Below are 19,547 nucleotides of genomic sequence, written 5' to 3' on the forward strand. Positions count from 1 at the left end.
TATATTAATATGTAAAAATGCGTTATCGAATTTAAAGAAGAAAACATAGAAATAAGATGGAAAATATACTACATGATGATGCTATCAAAAAATGTATAGTAGAAATATAATAGTGAAAACTTATATTATTTCGAATAATACAATATGCCTAAATTCGTTTCCTTATTTAACTACCGTCATTATTTACAGATTAATGGTCAGAAATACAACACCTTATCAGTGGTCTTCTTAGATAAGCTAAGTGGTAGTATACAAAAAGAAAACAAATTCAGAGAAGGAAGTATAAAGTGTTACTTTGATATGACTAGAAACTGTAAGTACCTTAAAAAAGATGACTATATCAATTTATTCAAACTAAAAAGACATTGTTATTACTCAACTGATAATAAAGTTTATGTAAAAGGTAACGTTTCTGAAATAATAAGTTCACTATGTAAAAATAAAGATATTGAAGGTATAGCGGCAAACATAATATTTTATATTATAAAATTAATGGAAATTAAAAATATAAGAACAACAAACGAATATAACGAAAATATCAAAGAAATATTTATAAACTTAGTTAAAACATATCATAAAATTTGTAAATGCAATAATGGGAATATAGAATATATTTTTTCTATTTTTAACCAAGATGTTATAAAATCTGTTAGTCCTAATTTAAAAAACACCAAAAAAAAAACCATTCAAGAATTAGTATTAAATAGTTTATCTTTTTTTTTTAAAAATAATGAAATATATAAAAACAATTTGGACATAAATTTAATATGCGATATTGTAAGTCATACAGATTTTCTTATCATATTAAATAATATAAATTATGAAAAAGAACAAATTGAAAAAAACTTAAATGTGAAAAGTGTAGATTATTTAGTTGGAAAATATTTATCTAATAAAATATACATTACTACTTCTATTGAATTTATCTCCATATTTTTGTCTTCTATGGACAATCCTAGTATTTATAGTCCACTAAAAGAAAATTCATCATTTAATTGTGTAGATATATTGAATCATATACTAAAAAATGAATCCAAAAATTCTCTTTTTTTATTTTTCGATACTTTGGAGCATAGTCATTTAAAATTGGAGGCTTTTCGTTATCTTTTGTCAGTGGATCAACACACAGGTTATTCCCCATATTTCATTACGAACACTATTGATACTATAAATGATAGTTCAAATTCAAACTGTTTTTTTATTTTGCATAACAATACTAAATTCTCATACTTTTTCCAACGTTATAATTTCTTTACTTGTTTGTTTTTTTCGAACAGGTCTTTTTTCCAATTATTGGGGATACCTAACCATGAAAGAATATTTGCTCAGTAATGTTTCTACAAATTTAGATGAAATAAACAAAATAGAATCGAGTAATCAATGGCTTATAAAGAAAAGTGATATAAAAAATAGTCTAAACAACGATATATTTCATAAATATAATGAAGAAAGTTCCAGTAATATAAGCAATGATCATTACACACTGCCAGACGAAATAAAAAATATATGTTTTATAAAAAATATGATTGAATTTGAAAAAATGACAATAGAAATACAAGAATATCAAACAAATCATTGGATAAATAACATTTACATGGACGAGGATATATATAATATTGATTATAATAATAATTTAACAGAAATAGAAAATATAAATCGTAATTTAAGAATGAAAAAAAAAAAATTTTATGTTGGTATCGATGTAGAATGGAATAGAAAACAAAAAGCTAGTGTTATATCTTTTTCAACATGTAAAAAAGTATATGTAGTTGATTTATTTAATATAGATTATAACTATAAATTATTAGTATATAAATTTTTAAAATGGATATTAGAAAATCCATTTATATATAAATTGTTCTTTAATTTTTTATGTGATATATATATAATGTCAATGTATTTCAAAAATATATCGAATTTAAATACATTTATAAATGTAATAGATCTTAAAAAACCCTTGAGTGTTGAAAAGTGTAATAATGGGGATATATACAATTGTAATAATATTATTAATGCTGAGTTAATGAATAGGAATATTCTTGAAAATAATGATACAGAATTATTTAAAAAATTAACAAATAGTAGCACATATAATTTTAAGAAAGAAATAGAAAATAAGTTTAACGGACCAGAAAATATAATAACAGCATTACCCAAAAAAATTAATAAACATTATTTTAAAAGTTTAAATGATTTATGTTTTCAATTTTTGAGAAAAAAATTAAGCAAAAAATTACAATTATCCAATTGGAATAAAAGACCATTATCAAAAGAGCAGATTGAATATGCAGGTCTTGATGCTTATGTCCTTATACCTATAGAAGAAAAATTAATAGACGAAAAATATATTTCTTCGTGTGATACGAATAGTCATATTTTGGTGGATTCTTTCATTCAAAAGTATAATTCAAAGAATTGCTCCTGGGATTGGTAATCAATGATTTTGTTGGATATCAAAATTTAGAAAATTAGTAAAGGATCATGAAAATAAGATAATGAGTATATTTTTTAACATAAAACATGTACATATATATATATTTATAAGAAAGCAAATGAGAATCGATATAAATACGACTATTATATGTTTTCAAATGCGAGAAATCGTCTTTCAATAGGTATAACAAGAATAGTGTACATACACCTTGTATGTGTGTAAATGTATTGGAATAATACGCATAAAATATGTGGAATATCAATTAGAGATGATGAATATACTACTTTTTTCCGTTTTTTTTATAAGAATAATTTTTTTGTTGATGTTAAAAGTTGTTTTATTCATTAAAATGCATACTATAAGAATTATATCATTATAAATATGTTAAAAAGTATAATATATTTTGTCACATTCTTTTACTCTTTGCATTTTTTTCTAACTTAATTTGTTTTTTATTTATTTTTATTTTCTTCTCTATGTTTGTCTATTTTTGAGAAACAATTTGATGCTCTTTTTAATTCAGACACACTTTTGTTGTGCTTTACATTGGTTATAATAGCTTGACTTCTTATGAGCATATTTTAAATAAAAAATAACATAATGGAAAATTTAGATCATAAATGGAATAATAAGGTTGAAATTTTTAATTTGAAGATAAATAAGTTAAGGAACGAGATGAATGAATATAAGAAAAGTTCTTTTAATGTGTGTTCTCTAAAAAGTAAAAAAGTATTTTTTTCTAAATTGAATAATAATGCTAAAAAAAGAGAATTAATAAATATAAATGATTACAATGCAAAAAATAATTTGGAAAGGGGACTTATCAGAGCAAATGCCAGAGTAAACAATATCTCAAATATGGAAAGAACTGTAGAAAATAATAACTGGATGAATAATGGAGTGCATAATATAAGAAATGAAAAAGATAGTGTAATAGGAAATTCAGCGTTTCCTACATCAAAAAATATTTCTAACAAAATCATTAAAACGAATGATGTTAATATTATAGAAAATAAAAATTTTTTTAAGTTCAATGTAAGAAATAAACGAAAAAATGAAAAAACAATTAAAATTAACGAAAAACGATGGATAATTGGTAAGTATATATTGAACTTATAAAAAATGCAGATATAAGTGTAATGGATGTAAAACAAATATATAGATATTGGAAAGTTGTGAATATATTTCCTATCATTTCGCTCAAAATAGTTACACTATATTATTCTAATGAATATAATGAACATCTATAAATGTTATTCTGAAAAAAAACGAAGTAAATAAATAAATGAATATGGAAACATAATATTCTCTTTAATTTTATTTGCAGCAACAAAGCATATCAAAGTAGAAAAGGAAAATAATAATGATAAGGAATTTATTTTGAAAAATCAAAAAAAAAAAAAAACGAGATTATTGTATTTAGAAGGAGAAGAAGGTAACACTAAAATCGTATGCATAATAAAATAAAACATGTTTTCATTTTCTATGATGGTCAATATAGGCATATGGTATTGTATAAAATTTGCATAGACATTTTAAAAATCGAAATTTATAAAGGTTTACATTTACACATATATGAACATTGATTCAATTTTATGCAGGAGATATGCACCCATATCCCATATACTCCGATTCAGAAGTTGGATTTGAAAGTATATCACATTTAGAAGATGAATTACTATCAAAAGTGAAAAAAGAAAATCAAGATGATGATGATATAAAAACAACAAAGCATCTTGCACAATGGAGTTCCAACTTAGTTCATAAATATCTTGAAGAGGCAATCGAGAAGACAAAGCTTATGTTTCATAGTTCAAGCATAAAATGGCGCCATGAAGAGATCTTTAAAAGGATGAGATCTTGACCATTATATACAAATCTCTATTAGTGTGTCTGTCCACTTATGCATCAAAAATATGAAAAAATGAAAAATATGAAATAAAAATTACAAAATTGTAATGAGAAATATATAGAAATTATTATTAAACTAAAATGATAATTTGAGAAAACATCTAAAAATATTGGCGCATGTGTATATTATATATATCGTTATGAAATAATAGATAAGCATAGGATGGAAAAAAAAATATATCTTTCCAATGCTGAAATTTTGTCAAAATATTATATTCGTATATAAATAATAGAAATATAAAAAATGTTTTTTAGCGAAAATTAAAACATTTTTTTATCTATAAGCCATATTATGATTGTCTTTTTTGCTTTATGCCATGACTTTTGTTTTTAGCTAACAATATTTAAATTTAATCTGTTATTGTGTAATTATTTACACACCTTATATGATTGTTTTGTATTTTTTTTCGATATTAATATTTTCAATAAATCGTAATATATTATTTATGAAAATATAACTTTTTATAAAATTAATGAAACGCGAAATAATGTAAAAATAATTCCTTAAAAAAACACTTTCAAAACATTTAATAGTTAAAAACACATATTTGGAATAATAAAATTGTTAAAGAGAGAAATATTATTTGGTGTGTATTTTGTAACACTTATAGGGCCCAGTGTGTGCTTATATAATATGTATATGCATTATATTAAATTTAAATGTATCTATATAGAAAGACATATATAGGTCAAAATACCTTCTTTATGTTAGTATATAATAGGCCATTTAATGGATATATAGTGGCATGTTTGTTTACTTTTTCTACTTACAATCATCTTTACAAATATAATTGCAACTAATATTATCATTGTAAAAAAAGTAGAGAATGAAACACATACTAAAAAAAATCAAAAACTAGGAATAAATGGTAACTAACTTGAATAAGCAAAGATATTATATGTGGCAAAAAAGGAAATAAGAATATCTTATTAAGCGGTAGAAAAGAAGTTCTTTTAGTTTAAAATTTTTCAGGGTTATTATTTTTAATAGGGGAAGTATTACAATTTTTCAATTTTATAAATCGTTTAAATGTTTTTATATATATTATAAAAAAAGCTGGCACACCAAAAAACATATTTTATAATACGAAAAATAAGATGATATTTACCCTCATTTTTTAAAATATTGATTTGTTATTTTTAAGAGAAAGCCTGTAATGATTTTTGCTACTTATCCCACCGTTCATTATAATTATACTTTTTTAAATAAAGAAAAGTTTTTTATATATCAAAAGGAGGACATTACACGCCAAAAAACAAAAAAATATGCACCATTATTTATAAAAGTAACTTCACATTACTATATATTTTATAGTTTTAAAAAAGAGATCATAAAAGATGTTTTAATCATCTTATAAAAAAGAATTATGCAAATCTTAAAATATATCCCCCTCACAAAGTATCATAACTATCTGTATAGAGATAAACAAAAATGGTATATATGCTACATATATTTATAATATTCAAATGTTTAATTTTTGATTGCTCGTGTACTTAATATGCAGCATGTACTAAAATAACAATTTTTTTGAAAAATTAACTATGAAACCTTATTAAAACGGTGATTTAATAAAACACGATAAAAATTAAAAAAATACAGGGGGCTCATAAAAAAAAATAATGTTTGACTTATATTTTCAATGTACAATCATTTTGCTATCACATTAATTTTGAAAAATACACTATAAATTCCTATAACAAAAAAATAAATAGGAATTTCGGATATTTTTAAGCATATATATTTTTTTTCATGTTAGCACTAATGTATAGCTATATTGGATTATATATGTATATGGCAAAAAAAAAAAATAGGGAGAGTATATTTATTTAATAATGTTATATAAAAAATATTAAGTGGAAACCCAGTGTTAGCAAATAATATAACAAAAAAAACTTATAAAAATTAAATTAAAATAAAATAAAATAATATTTCTTAAGCACATCAAAAAAAAGTGTATACAAATTTAAGAAAGGAAAAAATATATAAATACCGTGTTCAAGAAAATCTCAATGGGTTAATGACGAATGTTGTATATTTAAGGGAAACCAGTATATAGCATACATATGTATATAATGTGCATACATATATATTAATATTTTTAAGCTATAAAACTATTGTTTAAAAAGCTAAGATCGTTATTTATATAATAAATAAATATTTATATAATAGCAAAATAACAGTGTATATAATATTATGTATGTGTATATTATATATTTATATGCATGTTATGGTATACTATTATGTGGTCATATACATGTTTGTAAATATGTAGATGCTGTTTTTTTTATGAAATAACATATAATTAAAGATTCTTGTATTCCTTATTTGTTATATAATATGAATTTATATATTACATGCTATGAAAGTAAGATTTTATTTTATAATTTCTGTATGATTATTTTTTTTAATGTTTTTTATTTATTATTGTTTTTATGAATTATAAAATTAAGTGTCTTAATAACTTTTCAAATGTTTATTTTTCATGAGTCCAATTCTACATAAATTAATAATAACATATTCACAGTACATGCTTTATTTCCTTGATATATTAAAGAAATTTTACTTACACATTGTAAAATTTGATTCAAAAAAATATCACAGCACATATGCAGATGCTTATTAAAACATATAGTGGCATATATTATCTTTTTTCTTTTGTTAACACCTCTTTTGCATTTATATATGCATATATACTTATCTACCTATTTTTCTTCATTATTTTTATGACACAATTTTAAATTATCGTAAATACGATTATAAAGAAAACATCACTAAATTGTATTTTTTTTTAAATTAAGATGAACATTCACAAGAACGGAAAGGGTAGGGATGTAATGAAATATGATTATGATTATATTAAAGATGATAATAAATACACCAATATAATTATCTCAAAAAATGGAGACGATAAAGTGAAAAAATATATGAAAAATAATAGTGAAAAGGGTCACATGTTTGATAGATATGATGAGAATCATAAAATAGATAAAAATCTATTGAAAAAAGGAAATCAAAATTTTAAATATAATCACAATAATAATACACATGATAAAAAGATAAATGGCCATCATGATTATAAAAATCGAAACACTTGTAATTCCATAACAGAGGATAATAGCAGCTATAATGGGAACCACAAAAATGAAAACGGAACCTCGTATTCTTTAATGAATGTTATGAAACGAAATAAGAATAATGAAATGAACGACAAAAGAACAAGTACTCGAAGAACAGTGGAACATTTTGAATATAACAATAGTAATGATAGCGAAAAAAATGGATCAAGAGATAATTACAATAATAACAATATGGAAAATAAGAAAACTATAAAATATAATGATGAAATAAAGGAAAATTATGAAAATTGGAATTCAAAAAAAGATATAAATAATGTTGAAAAAATGGCTCCAAAAGGTGAATTAAAAAAAAAACACACAAATGGCTTTTTAAGTAGAAATGGAAACAATGGTAATGATAATAAAAATAATAGGGCTTTACAAAATAACAAGAAGACAAGTTATAATCAAATGGAAAGGCGAAAAAATTATTCAAATACTTTAAACGATGGGATGAATGCAAGCAATCGTAAGAAGAGTAATAGTAAAGATATAAATGGAAATATATATACGAATAATAAAAAGGTGGGTGACTCTAAAAATGGGAACATCAACAATAACAAAAATTATTCTAACGACTTTAAAGACACATCTATTAATAACAGTTCTAAAATAGGGAACCTTAACGATTCTAAGTTTATGAAAGAAGGAAACTATCCTACAAAAAGAAAAGGCATGGAAAACTCCTTTCATAAAAATGAAAATAATAGTAGAGATGACATAATATCAAACATAGAAATGGAGAGACATGGACACAACGAAAATAATTGTAGCAATCTTAATGATAATAATAACAATTATTACAATAACAATCGCAGCAACAATATTGGATACAAAAATAACAATAGTAATGATAATACTAAACAAGATGAAAATGTGCTCCATTTCGAGACTTATGAATCAATTAAAAAAAATGAAGACCATATAAAACGCAATGACGTTAATTCAGCAAAAACTGATCATATTAAAAAAGGTAATAGAAAAGTATATGCTGAAAAAAAAAAAAAAAATCATGAAATAAATAGTACCAGGAACAAAGGAGATCATAATTACAATAACAGTAAAAGCTTAAGTAATGTTAATTCTGATAATGCAAATAATAAAAATAAAACTAATGCATTTAGAAAAAATGAAGATAAAAAAGATAAATATAACAATAGCGAAAAAAAAAAGAATAATAACATATTAAATAATGGAAATGTTAATTATAAAAAAAATATATCTTCACCATTACCCTCATATAATAATAATAATATAGTGGAAAATGTAGGGAAAGATGATGATACTAAAAAGGACGTGAGATACAATAATAAGCATAATGAAGACTCAAATAAAAAATATAATAATTACAGGAACACAGATAATGACAAAAAAAAAGACCATAGAAACATCAACGAATATATGAATGATATGCGTAAGGTAGAATCTGGTAGTTATAAAAATACAGAAAATGATGATGTTGTGAAAAGTAAAGAAAATTTAAAATCAGGTGATAAAAATATAGAGGAATCAAAAAACAGAGAAAATATTAAAAAAAATAAAGATATGCATAAAAGTAATGAAAAAAAAACAAAAAATGGTTATTTGAATCCATCATGGGATGTTTTAAATAATAATAATAAAAATGGAAAAAATAATAATAAAAAAAAAAATAAATATTATAAAAACAATCACGATAATCGAAGTGATAGTTTAATGAACATAAATGGTGATGATAATAATAGTAGTAATAATAATCATAATGACGAATATGATTATAACTATTATGAAAAATCGAGCATGCGAAGTTCATACTACAAAGACAGTAGCGTCCATGAGAAAAATAGCTATAATGGGCACCAATATGATAAAAATGAAAGTGGAAGAAAATCAAATTTAAAAAAAAATAACTTAAAAAAAACGAACGCACAATTTAACAATGAAGGAAAACATGAGAAGAAATCTAACGACCAATATTATATTAAGATAAGTGAAATTGCATCGGTTACTAATGAGTCTATTTCCCCTAACAACAGCAATATTAATAATAGCCTCAATGACTATGAAAGTAAAAATAATAATTACAATTATTATGATAAAAAAAAAAGTGGTCGAAATAGTATGAACAGTAATAAAGGAATAAATTTTTGTGAAGTATCAGAAAAGGAATCAAATATGAGCAATGCTAATAGCGAAGATAGATACAAAAAAAACGAATTAAAACCTTTTAAATTTTCTAAAAATAACAATATTAATATTGATGGACTAAATAACATCGAACATTACAGTGAAGATAATGGGATAAAAATTATAAAAAATAACATAATTAGTCAAGATCTTTACTCCAACAAAGATGATAGCATTAACAATAGTCTGAACCCGAAAAATTGGTCTGATACTCCTAATAGGAATTCTAATAATAGTATCGAATTCAATAAAAAAGGAAAAAAACGTGATACGAAATACCATACAAATAGAAGAAGAAAAAATAATTATAATAATGAAGAGTTTATAAGAAAGGAAAAGAGTAGAAGTACAAAAAATAAGAACAACAATGGCAATAATAATAATGCTAGCAATATTAAAAATACTAATGAACATGGTAAAAACAACGAAAAGACAAAACATAGCGATTTTCGATTTATAAAAAAAAAGGGCAATGTTGAAGGAGATCGCAATGATACATTAAAATGTGACGACGATAAAAATGTCAAAAATATGGAGCGAAGCAATTATTCTGATTGTTCTGAAAACGATAAGAATGATACCCAAAATTCTTCTACTATTTTGAACACCGAAAATAACTCAAATGCTGATAAAGATAATGAAGATGAAGATAATTCAATTAATTACAAAAGTTTTAAAGCATGGATTGGAAATAGATATAATACAATGTTAAATTTATATATAAATCAGGAAAATCGAAAAAAAAATAATAATGAAATATTTGAAGATGAAATAAAAATATATGAATTAAATACATTTGATACTATTAACCAAGATGATGAATATAATAATATTGATGATATTACAAAATCAGTAGAAATCGACGAAAATTTAATGGATGAATCTAGTAGTAATATATATAATAAAGATAATTTTGCTCTGTCGAACGATACAAAAGAATTTGATGAACCAACATGTATTAATGAAACTCCTAAAAAACAAAATAATTTAGTAAATAAAAAAGACTTTTCAAACAGTATTACAAAGGGTTATTATAACGTATCAAAAAATAATACATTTACAAATTCGAAAAATGTATCACGTTTATTAAATAATAATATCATAAATAATGAAGACAATAAACATAATAGAAATAATAATGCTTCACGCTCAAATAACCAAAAAAAGACATCGATTTCTTCTCGTAAAAATGGTTTAAATAACATCAAAGCTCCTTTGTTAAATTGGGCATCAAACAATAAATCTGATAATACAAAAAACCCGGATGATACCAACACAAGTTTCAATTTTTTTATGAGAAAAAATACTTCTATTAAAAATAATAACAATGAAGATAAAGATAATGATCATAATTTTACCAAAAAGGGGTACTTTGAAAAAAAAAATTGGGGCAAACGGGGAAGTAATATCGTTGGAAACAAAATAGTAAATAATACCACTTCTAACAATGCAACAACCAATGGCAATGTTTCTAATAATAACAAAAACCAATTAGACAATAACACCCCTTACAAAAAAATATATCAAGTTTCAGAAAAAAAAAATGATTATATAAAAAGCAAAACAAAAAACATAACAACATACAAACATAATAAACAATCAACGGACCAACAGTACAATAAAGAGAATCATCGAGGAGCTAATTTAGTAAATGAACGATTTAATAAACGAATTCACTCAAGCGATATAAGCAACATGAAAGAAAATCACATTCCATTAAAACATAATACAAATAACGATAATGTAATTCGAACTAATAACTAAATGTCATTCATAGACAATTTATTGAAACTGTTGATAAAATAAAATGATGAATTTAATGCCACCATTGAAATTTTAAAAATTGTACGATAACATCAACGGGAGCATAAGGAATACTATTATCACGATTTATAAACGAATATGCACACTATTTCCCATTTGAAACGAAAATAAATAGAGTGCTATTTGATGGGTATTATGAATACCCGTTTGTAATTTTTTCTATATAAAAGTAAAAATTAGAATACCTATGTATATATTACAATATTATGAAAAGACATCACGCGATTCGCAGATATAATAAAATATGCACTATACCAAACCAATATTATGTCCACACACCTTCATACAAAACGTGATAACGATTTCTAAATGGACGTAATTTTTCTCACACTTCCAAAAAATAGATGGACATTGTAATACTACTATTACTAATCATGTTTATAATAAAAAAATATTAAGTATAATAGATTGTTATTAATAATTTGCATTGTTTTAAAAAATTAAAAAAAAAAAAACACACACACATATTTCGAGCTTTTTAAATTCCCAGAACAAATTAGCTATATTATTTTCATTTTTTAATGCATATGTACATTTGTTTTTTGGTATTTCTATGTAATAAAAATCTATTCCACTCATATATATATCTATTTGATTCTTTCATTTACATATAAATATATGCTTTGTTTTTTTGTGTATTTTTGTTTATTTTTTAATATATTTTTTGTGTTTCTACATATTTTTACATTTTTCTATCATTATAATTACATGCACACATAATAATCATTAAATGAATAATGCTAATTTTTTTTTTTTTTTAAATACATATTTATGCTTAATAATTTTCCATTATATGCATTATAGAAAAATAAAAGTATTTTTTTTAATAAAAATAATTTCGCAAATTATATACAGAACAACTAAAGTTGCACAATTATGCTACAACTTTTTATGCACAAAAAAAAGTTTTAATTATCGTTTTCCTTTTATTATTTTATATTATTACTTTAATGGTATATAATAACAAAAATATTTACATATAGCATAAAAATTAAAATGAAAAAGACAAGTAAATTGATTAAAAATAAATTTTATATTTTTGATTTGTTTATTAAGAATTAGCAATTTAAATAATTTTACATATAGAATAAAACCTTTTTATATTATCTTTGAATTATGAGTTTTTGATTATTTATTATTTATTATTTTTTTGCTATTTGATCGCTTTCTGCATTACATTTAATTTCAAAAAAAAAATGCATTTTTTGCATAATTAAATTTACATTAATATTACTAATTTAAAATATAATATTTATAAGAAAACAAACAAAACCCCCTAAAAACGATAAAAATGTCATATCTATTAAATTAAAATCTGTATTAACGATACATTGATTGCAGCCTAAGTTATAAAAGCAAAATTTTGTATCTTTTTATATTTTATCTAAATTTTGTGAAAACATATTTGTGTTATTATGTTTTATAAGCAGAATGGATCGACTGGTTAAAATAAGTAATAACATATTTATCGATTTAAATAACTACTATGAGAAAATTGACGAAACAGAAGATTTAAATATTTTTGACAAAACTAATAATGAATATGTAGATAACAATCTAAATAATCCAGATAATGATTGTAAATTGGAAATAAAAAGAACTGTGGATATTTTTATTAATTTGATAAAAGACAAAAATATAGATTATTGCACTTCTATAAAGTTTAAAGACACCAAGTTAGACATAATTAAATTAATTCAAGGGATTAATAATTCGTATATGAAAAATGAAGAATATCATTATCTACGATTAATGATGATAATATGCTTAAAAAATTATATTTTCGAATTTGTAAATAAATATTTAAAAAATGTTATTAATAACTATGAAAAGAAGAAACATAAAAAAGAAATTAACAATTTTAGTAGTTTAATATACAGTAAAAATGATGATAAAATATATGGTATAGAAAATGTGGAATTAACTCAGATGCAACCTTTATATATAAATTTTTTAAGTGAAAATATTATTGAACATTCTAAGTTATTGGAAAACTCTGATGATAATTCTAAAAGGTTTAAAGAAGAAGAATGGATTTATTTAAGAGAAAAAATATTGTTGTTGATTAAAAATTCATGTGTAATAAATGATAGTAAGAGTAATAATTTTGGTAGTTTTGAGGAGTATATTAATAATAACATGCATAAATCTTTCAAAAAATATAAAAGCATAATTGAAATGAAAAAGTTCAACATATGCTTATATTTTATTGATATATTTTTAAATATATTTTTAGTAGATTTTCCCTACAAGTGGGGAAATGTAATAGAAAATATATTCGAAATATTTAAAGTTGTTTCAATAATTAAGGAAAATGACTTTACCAATGCTTTGAATTATAATTATAATTCAACCATAGATTATATTACAGAATTAATGAAGTTTAATGATTCAACTTGTGAAATTGGAAATGTAGAATATAATTATAGGATGGTGATACATTTTCAGAATTTATATTCTTTAATGTTTTTATTGAATAAAATTTTAAAAAAATACATTCCTAGGATACAAAATCGTAACTATTATTCTGTATTATATCACAATTATTTTATTTCTTATATAAACAATAATAAAAAATTGCTAGAGACAAGTGATTATGATAGCTTAAAAATTCCATGTGAAAATTTATTATCAGGATTTAAGGATATAGTAAAAATATGTTTCCCCTTTTTTAACCGATTACTTTATTATTTATTGAATTTTACTAATAATATATATGTTATGTTTACAGCAAAGAAAATTATAAAATTTTTATATAAAACCATACTGTGCCATTTTAGTGAGTTTCCAGTAGATGTAATGAATAATGAATTGGAAATATTATTTCATAATATAAGTAAAATAATTGATATAGATTTATCTGAATATGTAAACAATTTATATTTTATAAATAAGAATGGAACATCTGAAACGGGTTTAATGTCCGTGTCTAAAATAACTGAAGAATCGTCTTATGAAAATTTATGTGAGTTGATTTATAGTCAAAAAAATAATTTAGTTAAGCTAATATTAACAATAATATTAAAAACCAAAAAATGGTGTTTAAAAATTTTAAATATATTTTTATTCCGATCTATTCATTTTGACGAAATGAATGATACGTGGAAAATCATACTTAAAAATTTTGAAAATAAATATATTATATTTTTAGAGAAAATATCAATTTTAATATTAAAAATAATAATAAATACTACATATACTGACGAAGAAAAAGAAAATCATACTAAATTATTTAGTTATATCAAATATATAATAAATTTTACAGATTATATAAAACTTTCTGATAAGTGTTTATCTCTTTCAATAAACTATTTATGCATGATAATTTCTTTGAAGTCTTTACAAAATTTCGTGAAACAAAATATATTGAGTGATGTTTTCCTAAATAGTCTGTTTATCCATATTAGCAGCAGCTCACACATTGAATGCGTTGACGTAAAATTATGAAAAAAATAAATAAATACTACATAAAATATTTATAAGACTATTTTTTTTATCTACATAATTGTCAAATGTATTACTTTATATGAATGCTTATTGATTTTATTTACTATATTTTTTCACTTTATATATTACCTTTTTTTTTTTAGAATTTTACAAATAATTCAACAGAGAAGGAAGAGGATTCATCGTTTGATAATTTAAAATTTGAAAAATATATAATTTGGTTTCATAAAATTCCATTGTTCCGAAATTTTTTATTAAATTATTATGATGACACAAAATCCAAGAATATACTAAAAAAATATGTGAATTATATATTTTTTTTGTTTTGTGAATTGTTAGACAATTATTTTTATGATATAATATTTTATTTAGATAAAAATGTGAAAGATAATTTAAGAAGATGTTTAGTGATTCAAAACGAATATATGCATTTGTTATATCCTGAAATATTTATAAATAATGAAATCAAATTTACAGATGGTGTTATAGAAATGGAATGTAATAAAAAGAGTAATCTTTTAATTAATACTGAAATATGTATGAGAACACAAAATCATAATATATATATAAATGATACAATGTGCTATATTTCTGAAATTATAAAAAAACATATGAAAGATAATGGAATAGAACATGATATCGATTTTTCATATTTTTATTCGTTAAATAATGAATCATTTAATAATCTAATATATATTATTAAAAATTTACCGTTATATAAATATTCACAAGAAGAATTAATATTTAAAGATTTGTATAGTATAGAAAATAAGCATAATATAAATTTGAGTTGTCTTATTATGAATGATATAAATTTGTACAAATATTTTTCTTTTTTTATGTTTTTGAGTTATTATAAATATTTATTTATAAAAAAAAAATTAGAACAATTTATAGAAGTAGATATAATTTTGAAAAATCGTGAGAAAAACAATAAATTTGATGAAAGCTTTGGAAATTTTGATGAATGTGAAAAAGATGATAATAAAGAAAAATTAATGATTGATGATTATATGGAAGAGTATTGTAAAAATAAAAATTGTTACATATCTTACTTTGAAAATAATGAAATAATCAAATTTGATACAATAATTAATGATTTTAAAATAAATGATAAATCTTTTTTTTTTAATTACATATTAGTTAATGGATTTCATCCCTATTCAAATAATTTAAAGAGAATTACAATATGGATGGTGAAAGAATATGTTAATATTACATGGTTTGATGAAAATACTTTACGTTTTTTCTTCTTTATTTGTTTTATTAATTTATTTTATTTTGAAAAGCATTTAAAATTTAAATCATTTGATACACTAATTAATTTTATGTATAAATTTGGTATTCCAAGAGAAGTATTTTATGATGATTTTAGAGAATTCTTCACATTTTTATTTTTTCAATTATTAATATTATTTATAAAAAATGAAGCTAATGCAGTTGATAATATATTTTACTGTGATAATATAGATGTGGTTTTGAGTGAAAACAATGAAAAGACATGTCTTTTTAAATATATAACCGAAGGATCCATAAATAGCAGTTATTTTGATGACGATATAGTTGTATACAAAAATTATTTATACAATCAAGTGAATTGCTTTAGTGACTTTTTTATTAACAATGTGCTATATAATAATTTTAATTTTTATATGGAAAAAATGGAACAAAAAAATTTAAACAAATTTTTGAATTTTATTTCGCTATTTTATCAAAATGAAATTAACAATAATATATTTTTATTTATAAATTTGTTAAATGATTCATTATTAGACACCAAATCGATGACTATAGAAAGGAACATAACAGAATATTCATTTTTAAGAATCTTAAAATTTTTATCTTTTTTTTTAGAACATTATACAAATGCAAGCAGCACTCAGGATGTTTTAGTCATGAAAATATTGCAAAATGGTAAATTTATAACACATTTTAAAAATATTATAATGAAGAATAAAATAATAGATCAAATAAGCGAAGAAACATTACATGAAATTTATTATATATTATATATTTTTACTAAAAATTCATTGTTTAATTATAAAATATTTTGGTTTTATTTTTTGTATTCGGTTGCTGGAATATCTAATAGCTTGAATATATTTCAATTGAAAGAAATAGATAAATTAGAAAAAATACCATCAATTCCCATATATGCATTTCAGTTTTTTAGTAATGTAATAAAAAGAGACATACTATATTTTTTCTTTTCATTAGCAGAAGAAAAGCCATTTAACAAAATTAATATTAATATATCATTAATTGAAATATTTCGAAAAATTTGTTTATTATTAATTTGTTTATCTGATGAAGGTTTAAATGAGCAAAATTATTGTAACAATAGTACATCACATATATACGGCTTATATTTATATAATAACTTGCTATCCTATTTTATGACTTTGCTAACTAAAAATAATATATTTTTCACATATTTATTTTGGAATGAAATAAAAAGGTCTTATGATTTAATTCAAGATCATATAGAGATATATGATATGGATAATACTTCAAATTATTCATTTAAAAAATTTGATGAAGGGAATTACACAGAGAAAAACATTGATAGTAATGATTGTATATATTTTGATCAATATAATTTACGTGATAATACAAAAGATATAGATGATGATGGAAGTTTATATGATTTGATGCAAGAAGATCCATATATGGATTTAGGGGATGGAATATATGTAGACATAGATGAAGAAGAGGAAGAAAATGGAAAAGAGAGAAAATATAAGCAAATTAGTGTTAATTCTAAAAATAGTGAAATTAGTGAACCCAATTTTAGCCATATAGATGAAATAAGTATCTCATCTAATTTATGTAGGAAAAGACATGAATCAATAAACAGCGAATTAATAAGTGTGATACCGGATTTTAAAAGAGTGAAATTATTATCCACAATTATATTTTATGAAGAATTAAAAAATTATTTGATTAATAAAAAAAAACGCTTATCGAGAACAAGGGATAGCTCATTTAATTGTCTCAACATTATTAGTGTGAATTTTAATATGGAAAATAAAATACTGAAGTTGTTAAATACTATATATTTTAATATGTTTCTTTTAAAAGACAAGAACAATGAATTCATAAGAAAACTAATTAAAACTTTAAAATATGTGAATACAAATTTGCAATTAAATTGTTCAGATAATGGATATAGCTTATATAGTGTATTATTAATGATTCAAAAAAAGAGGTATATATATCAATCGTTTTCTATGTATATTTTTATCGACATACAACATTTTTTGAATATATTATTTAATGAACATATTGGTGGTTCTATTATTGATGGATGGCTAAATGATATTTTTTATATATATCAAAGCTCAGATGATTTGAAATGCTTTATTTTTTCTTTTACCAACATGCTAATATATCTATGTTTATACGAGAAAAGGAAGAGAATTTGTAGTGCTTCGACACATGATAATATAAATTTAGGTACCGAAGAAATAGGAGAAGATTCTAACTTCATTGGAAAGAGTAAAATAAAGAATATAGGAAAGGGTGAATATAAATCTGATTGCTTTTTGAAAGATGAAAATATTAGTTTTGGTAATAATAACATAAATAATAATAAAAATTATAGCAACATGAACGATTTTGACAAAATTTTAGAAGGCATTGATTTAGAGTATTTTAATGTGGATGTAATTAAAAACCTAAGAGATAGGCTAGAGAAAATTACCAAAGCAATAATCAATGCTGTTTTAATACTTCCTATTCCATATGAAGACAATGTAAATAAATTTAATAAAAACATTCTTCGTAGATTAGCACCAATATATGCCGAAGGGGACAATATACAAAATGATAATTTGTTGAAATTTCTTAATGAAAATAAATCAGATAATAAATATGATATTAGCTTCAATGATCTTCTTGAAAATATCGAATTTATGCATTTAAATGATTATGAGCAAAAGTTTTATGAAAGAAAAAATATTAACAATTATTTAAAATTTTCACATAACAATATTGTTCATTTAAATAAGTCCGAAGATTTGATATTATATGGTAAAAAATTATCTGTAAATTATTACATTCAAAATACAATTAATGATGGTTTTTTAAACAGACTAGTATCAGATTGTAACTTTGAAAATTTTAAAATATCTTTATATATACGTAAGGCATTTTCTTTATTAACACAAGAATTTTACTCTACTGAGAATTTGATTAATATAGTTAATAGTTCGGACAAATATTACAACTTCATAAATATAATTCTAATGGATATATAGGACCCAATGATATCCAATGCGATTCATTGGCTTATTATTTGTGTTAGTCTTTTTTTGTTTTTACATTTTTTTATTTTTGATTTTTTGCTTCGTCTACCATTACTAACTCGACAAACACACAAATCAATGAATAAAAATTATTTTATATGTAAAAGGAAGGACTATATAGTTACATACAATGTGTATTTATGCATACACACATATATATTTATTTATGAACATACTGAAAAGGGTATATCTATTAAGCATGAAAAAAATATATGTCTATCTTATTTTTCTTTTTATTATGTGTATATTATTTTTCCGATGTTTTGTGATTTTTATAAAAATAGACAATGTTAAATATTAATGTGTAAAAATAAAAAAAAATTATTACAAAAAATAAAATT

At 21.9% G+C, this 19,547-nt stretch overlaps 4 protein-coding genes across 4 annotated transcripts; all 4 read left to right on the forward strand.

Moving 5' to 3' along the window:
* Positions 1 to 144: 144 nt before the first annotated feature.
* On the forward strand, positions 145 to 2,434 carry PY17X_1139900 (uncharacterized protein; the record flags this gene model as incomplete). The annotated part of the gene is made up of 2 exons (XM_723006.1): positions 145 to 1,129; positions 1,278 to 2,434. The coding sequence occupies 2 exons, from the start codon at positions 145 to 147 to the stop codon at positions 2,432 to 2,434; spliced, it is 2,142 nt and encodes a 713-aa protein (XP_728099.1).
* Positions 2,435 to 3,034: 600 nt separating this feature from the next.
* On the forward strand, positions 3,035 to 4,298 carry PY17X_1140000 (conserved protein, unknown function; the record flags this gene model as incomplete). Its single annotated transcript, XM_022956596.1, has 3 exons — positions 3,035 to 3,530; positions 3,762 to 3,869; positions 4,036 to 4,298. 3 exons carry the CDS (start codon positions 3,035 to 3,037, stop codon positions 4,296 to 4,298), a joined length of 867 nt encoding a protein of 288 aa, XP_022812474.1.
* A 2,846-nt stretch (positions 4,299 to 7,144) lies between these two features.
* PY17X_1140100 (conserved Plasmodium protein, unknown function) lies at positions 7,145 to 11,392 on the forward strand (the record flags this gene model as incomplete). Its single annotated transcript, XM_720826.2, has 1 exon — positions 7,145 to 11,392. The coding sequence occupies one exon, from the start codon at positions 7,145 to 7,147 to the stop codon at positions 11,390 to 11,392; it is 4,248 nt and encodes a 1,415-aa protein (XP_725919.2).
* Positions 11,393 to 12,883: 1,491 nt separating this feature from the next.
* On the forward strand, positions 12,884 to 19,158 carry PY17X_1140200 (conserved Plasmodium protein, unknown function; the record flags this gene model as incomplete). Its single annotated transcript, XM_022956597.1, has 2 exons — positions 12,884 to 14,887; positions 15,043 to 19,158. 2 exons carry the CDS (start codon positions 12,884 to 12,886, stop codon positions 19,156 to 19,158), a joined length of 6,120 nt encoding a protein of 2,039 aa, XP_022812475.1.
* Between the last annotated feature and the right edge of the window lie 389 nt (positions 19,159 to 19,547).

This window comes from Plasmodium yoelii (genome assembly GCF_900002385.2).
Source record: "Plasmodium yoelii strain 17X genome assembly, chromosome: 11".
Classification (NCBI taxonomy): Eukaryota; Apicomplexa; class Aconoidasida; order Haemosporida; family Plasmodiidae; genus Plasmodium; species Plasmodium yoelii.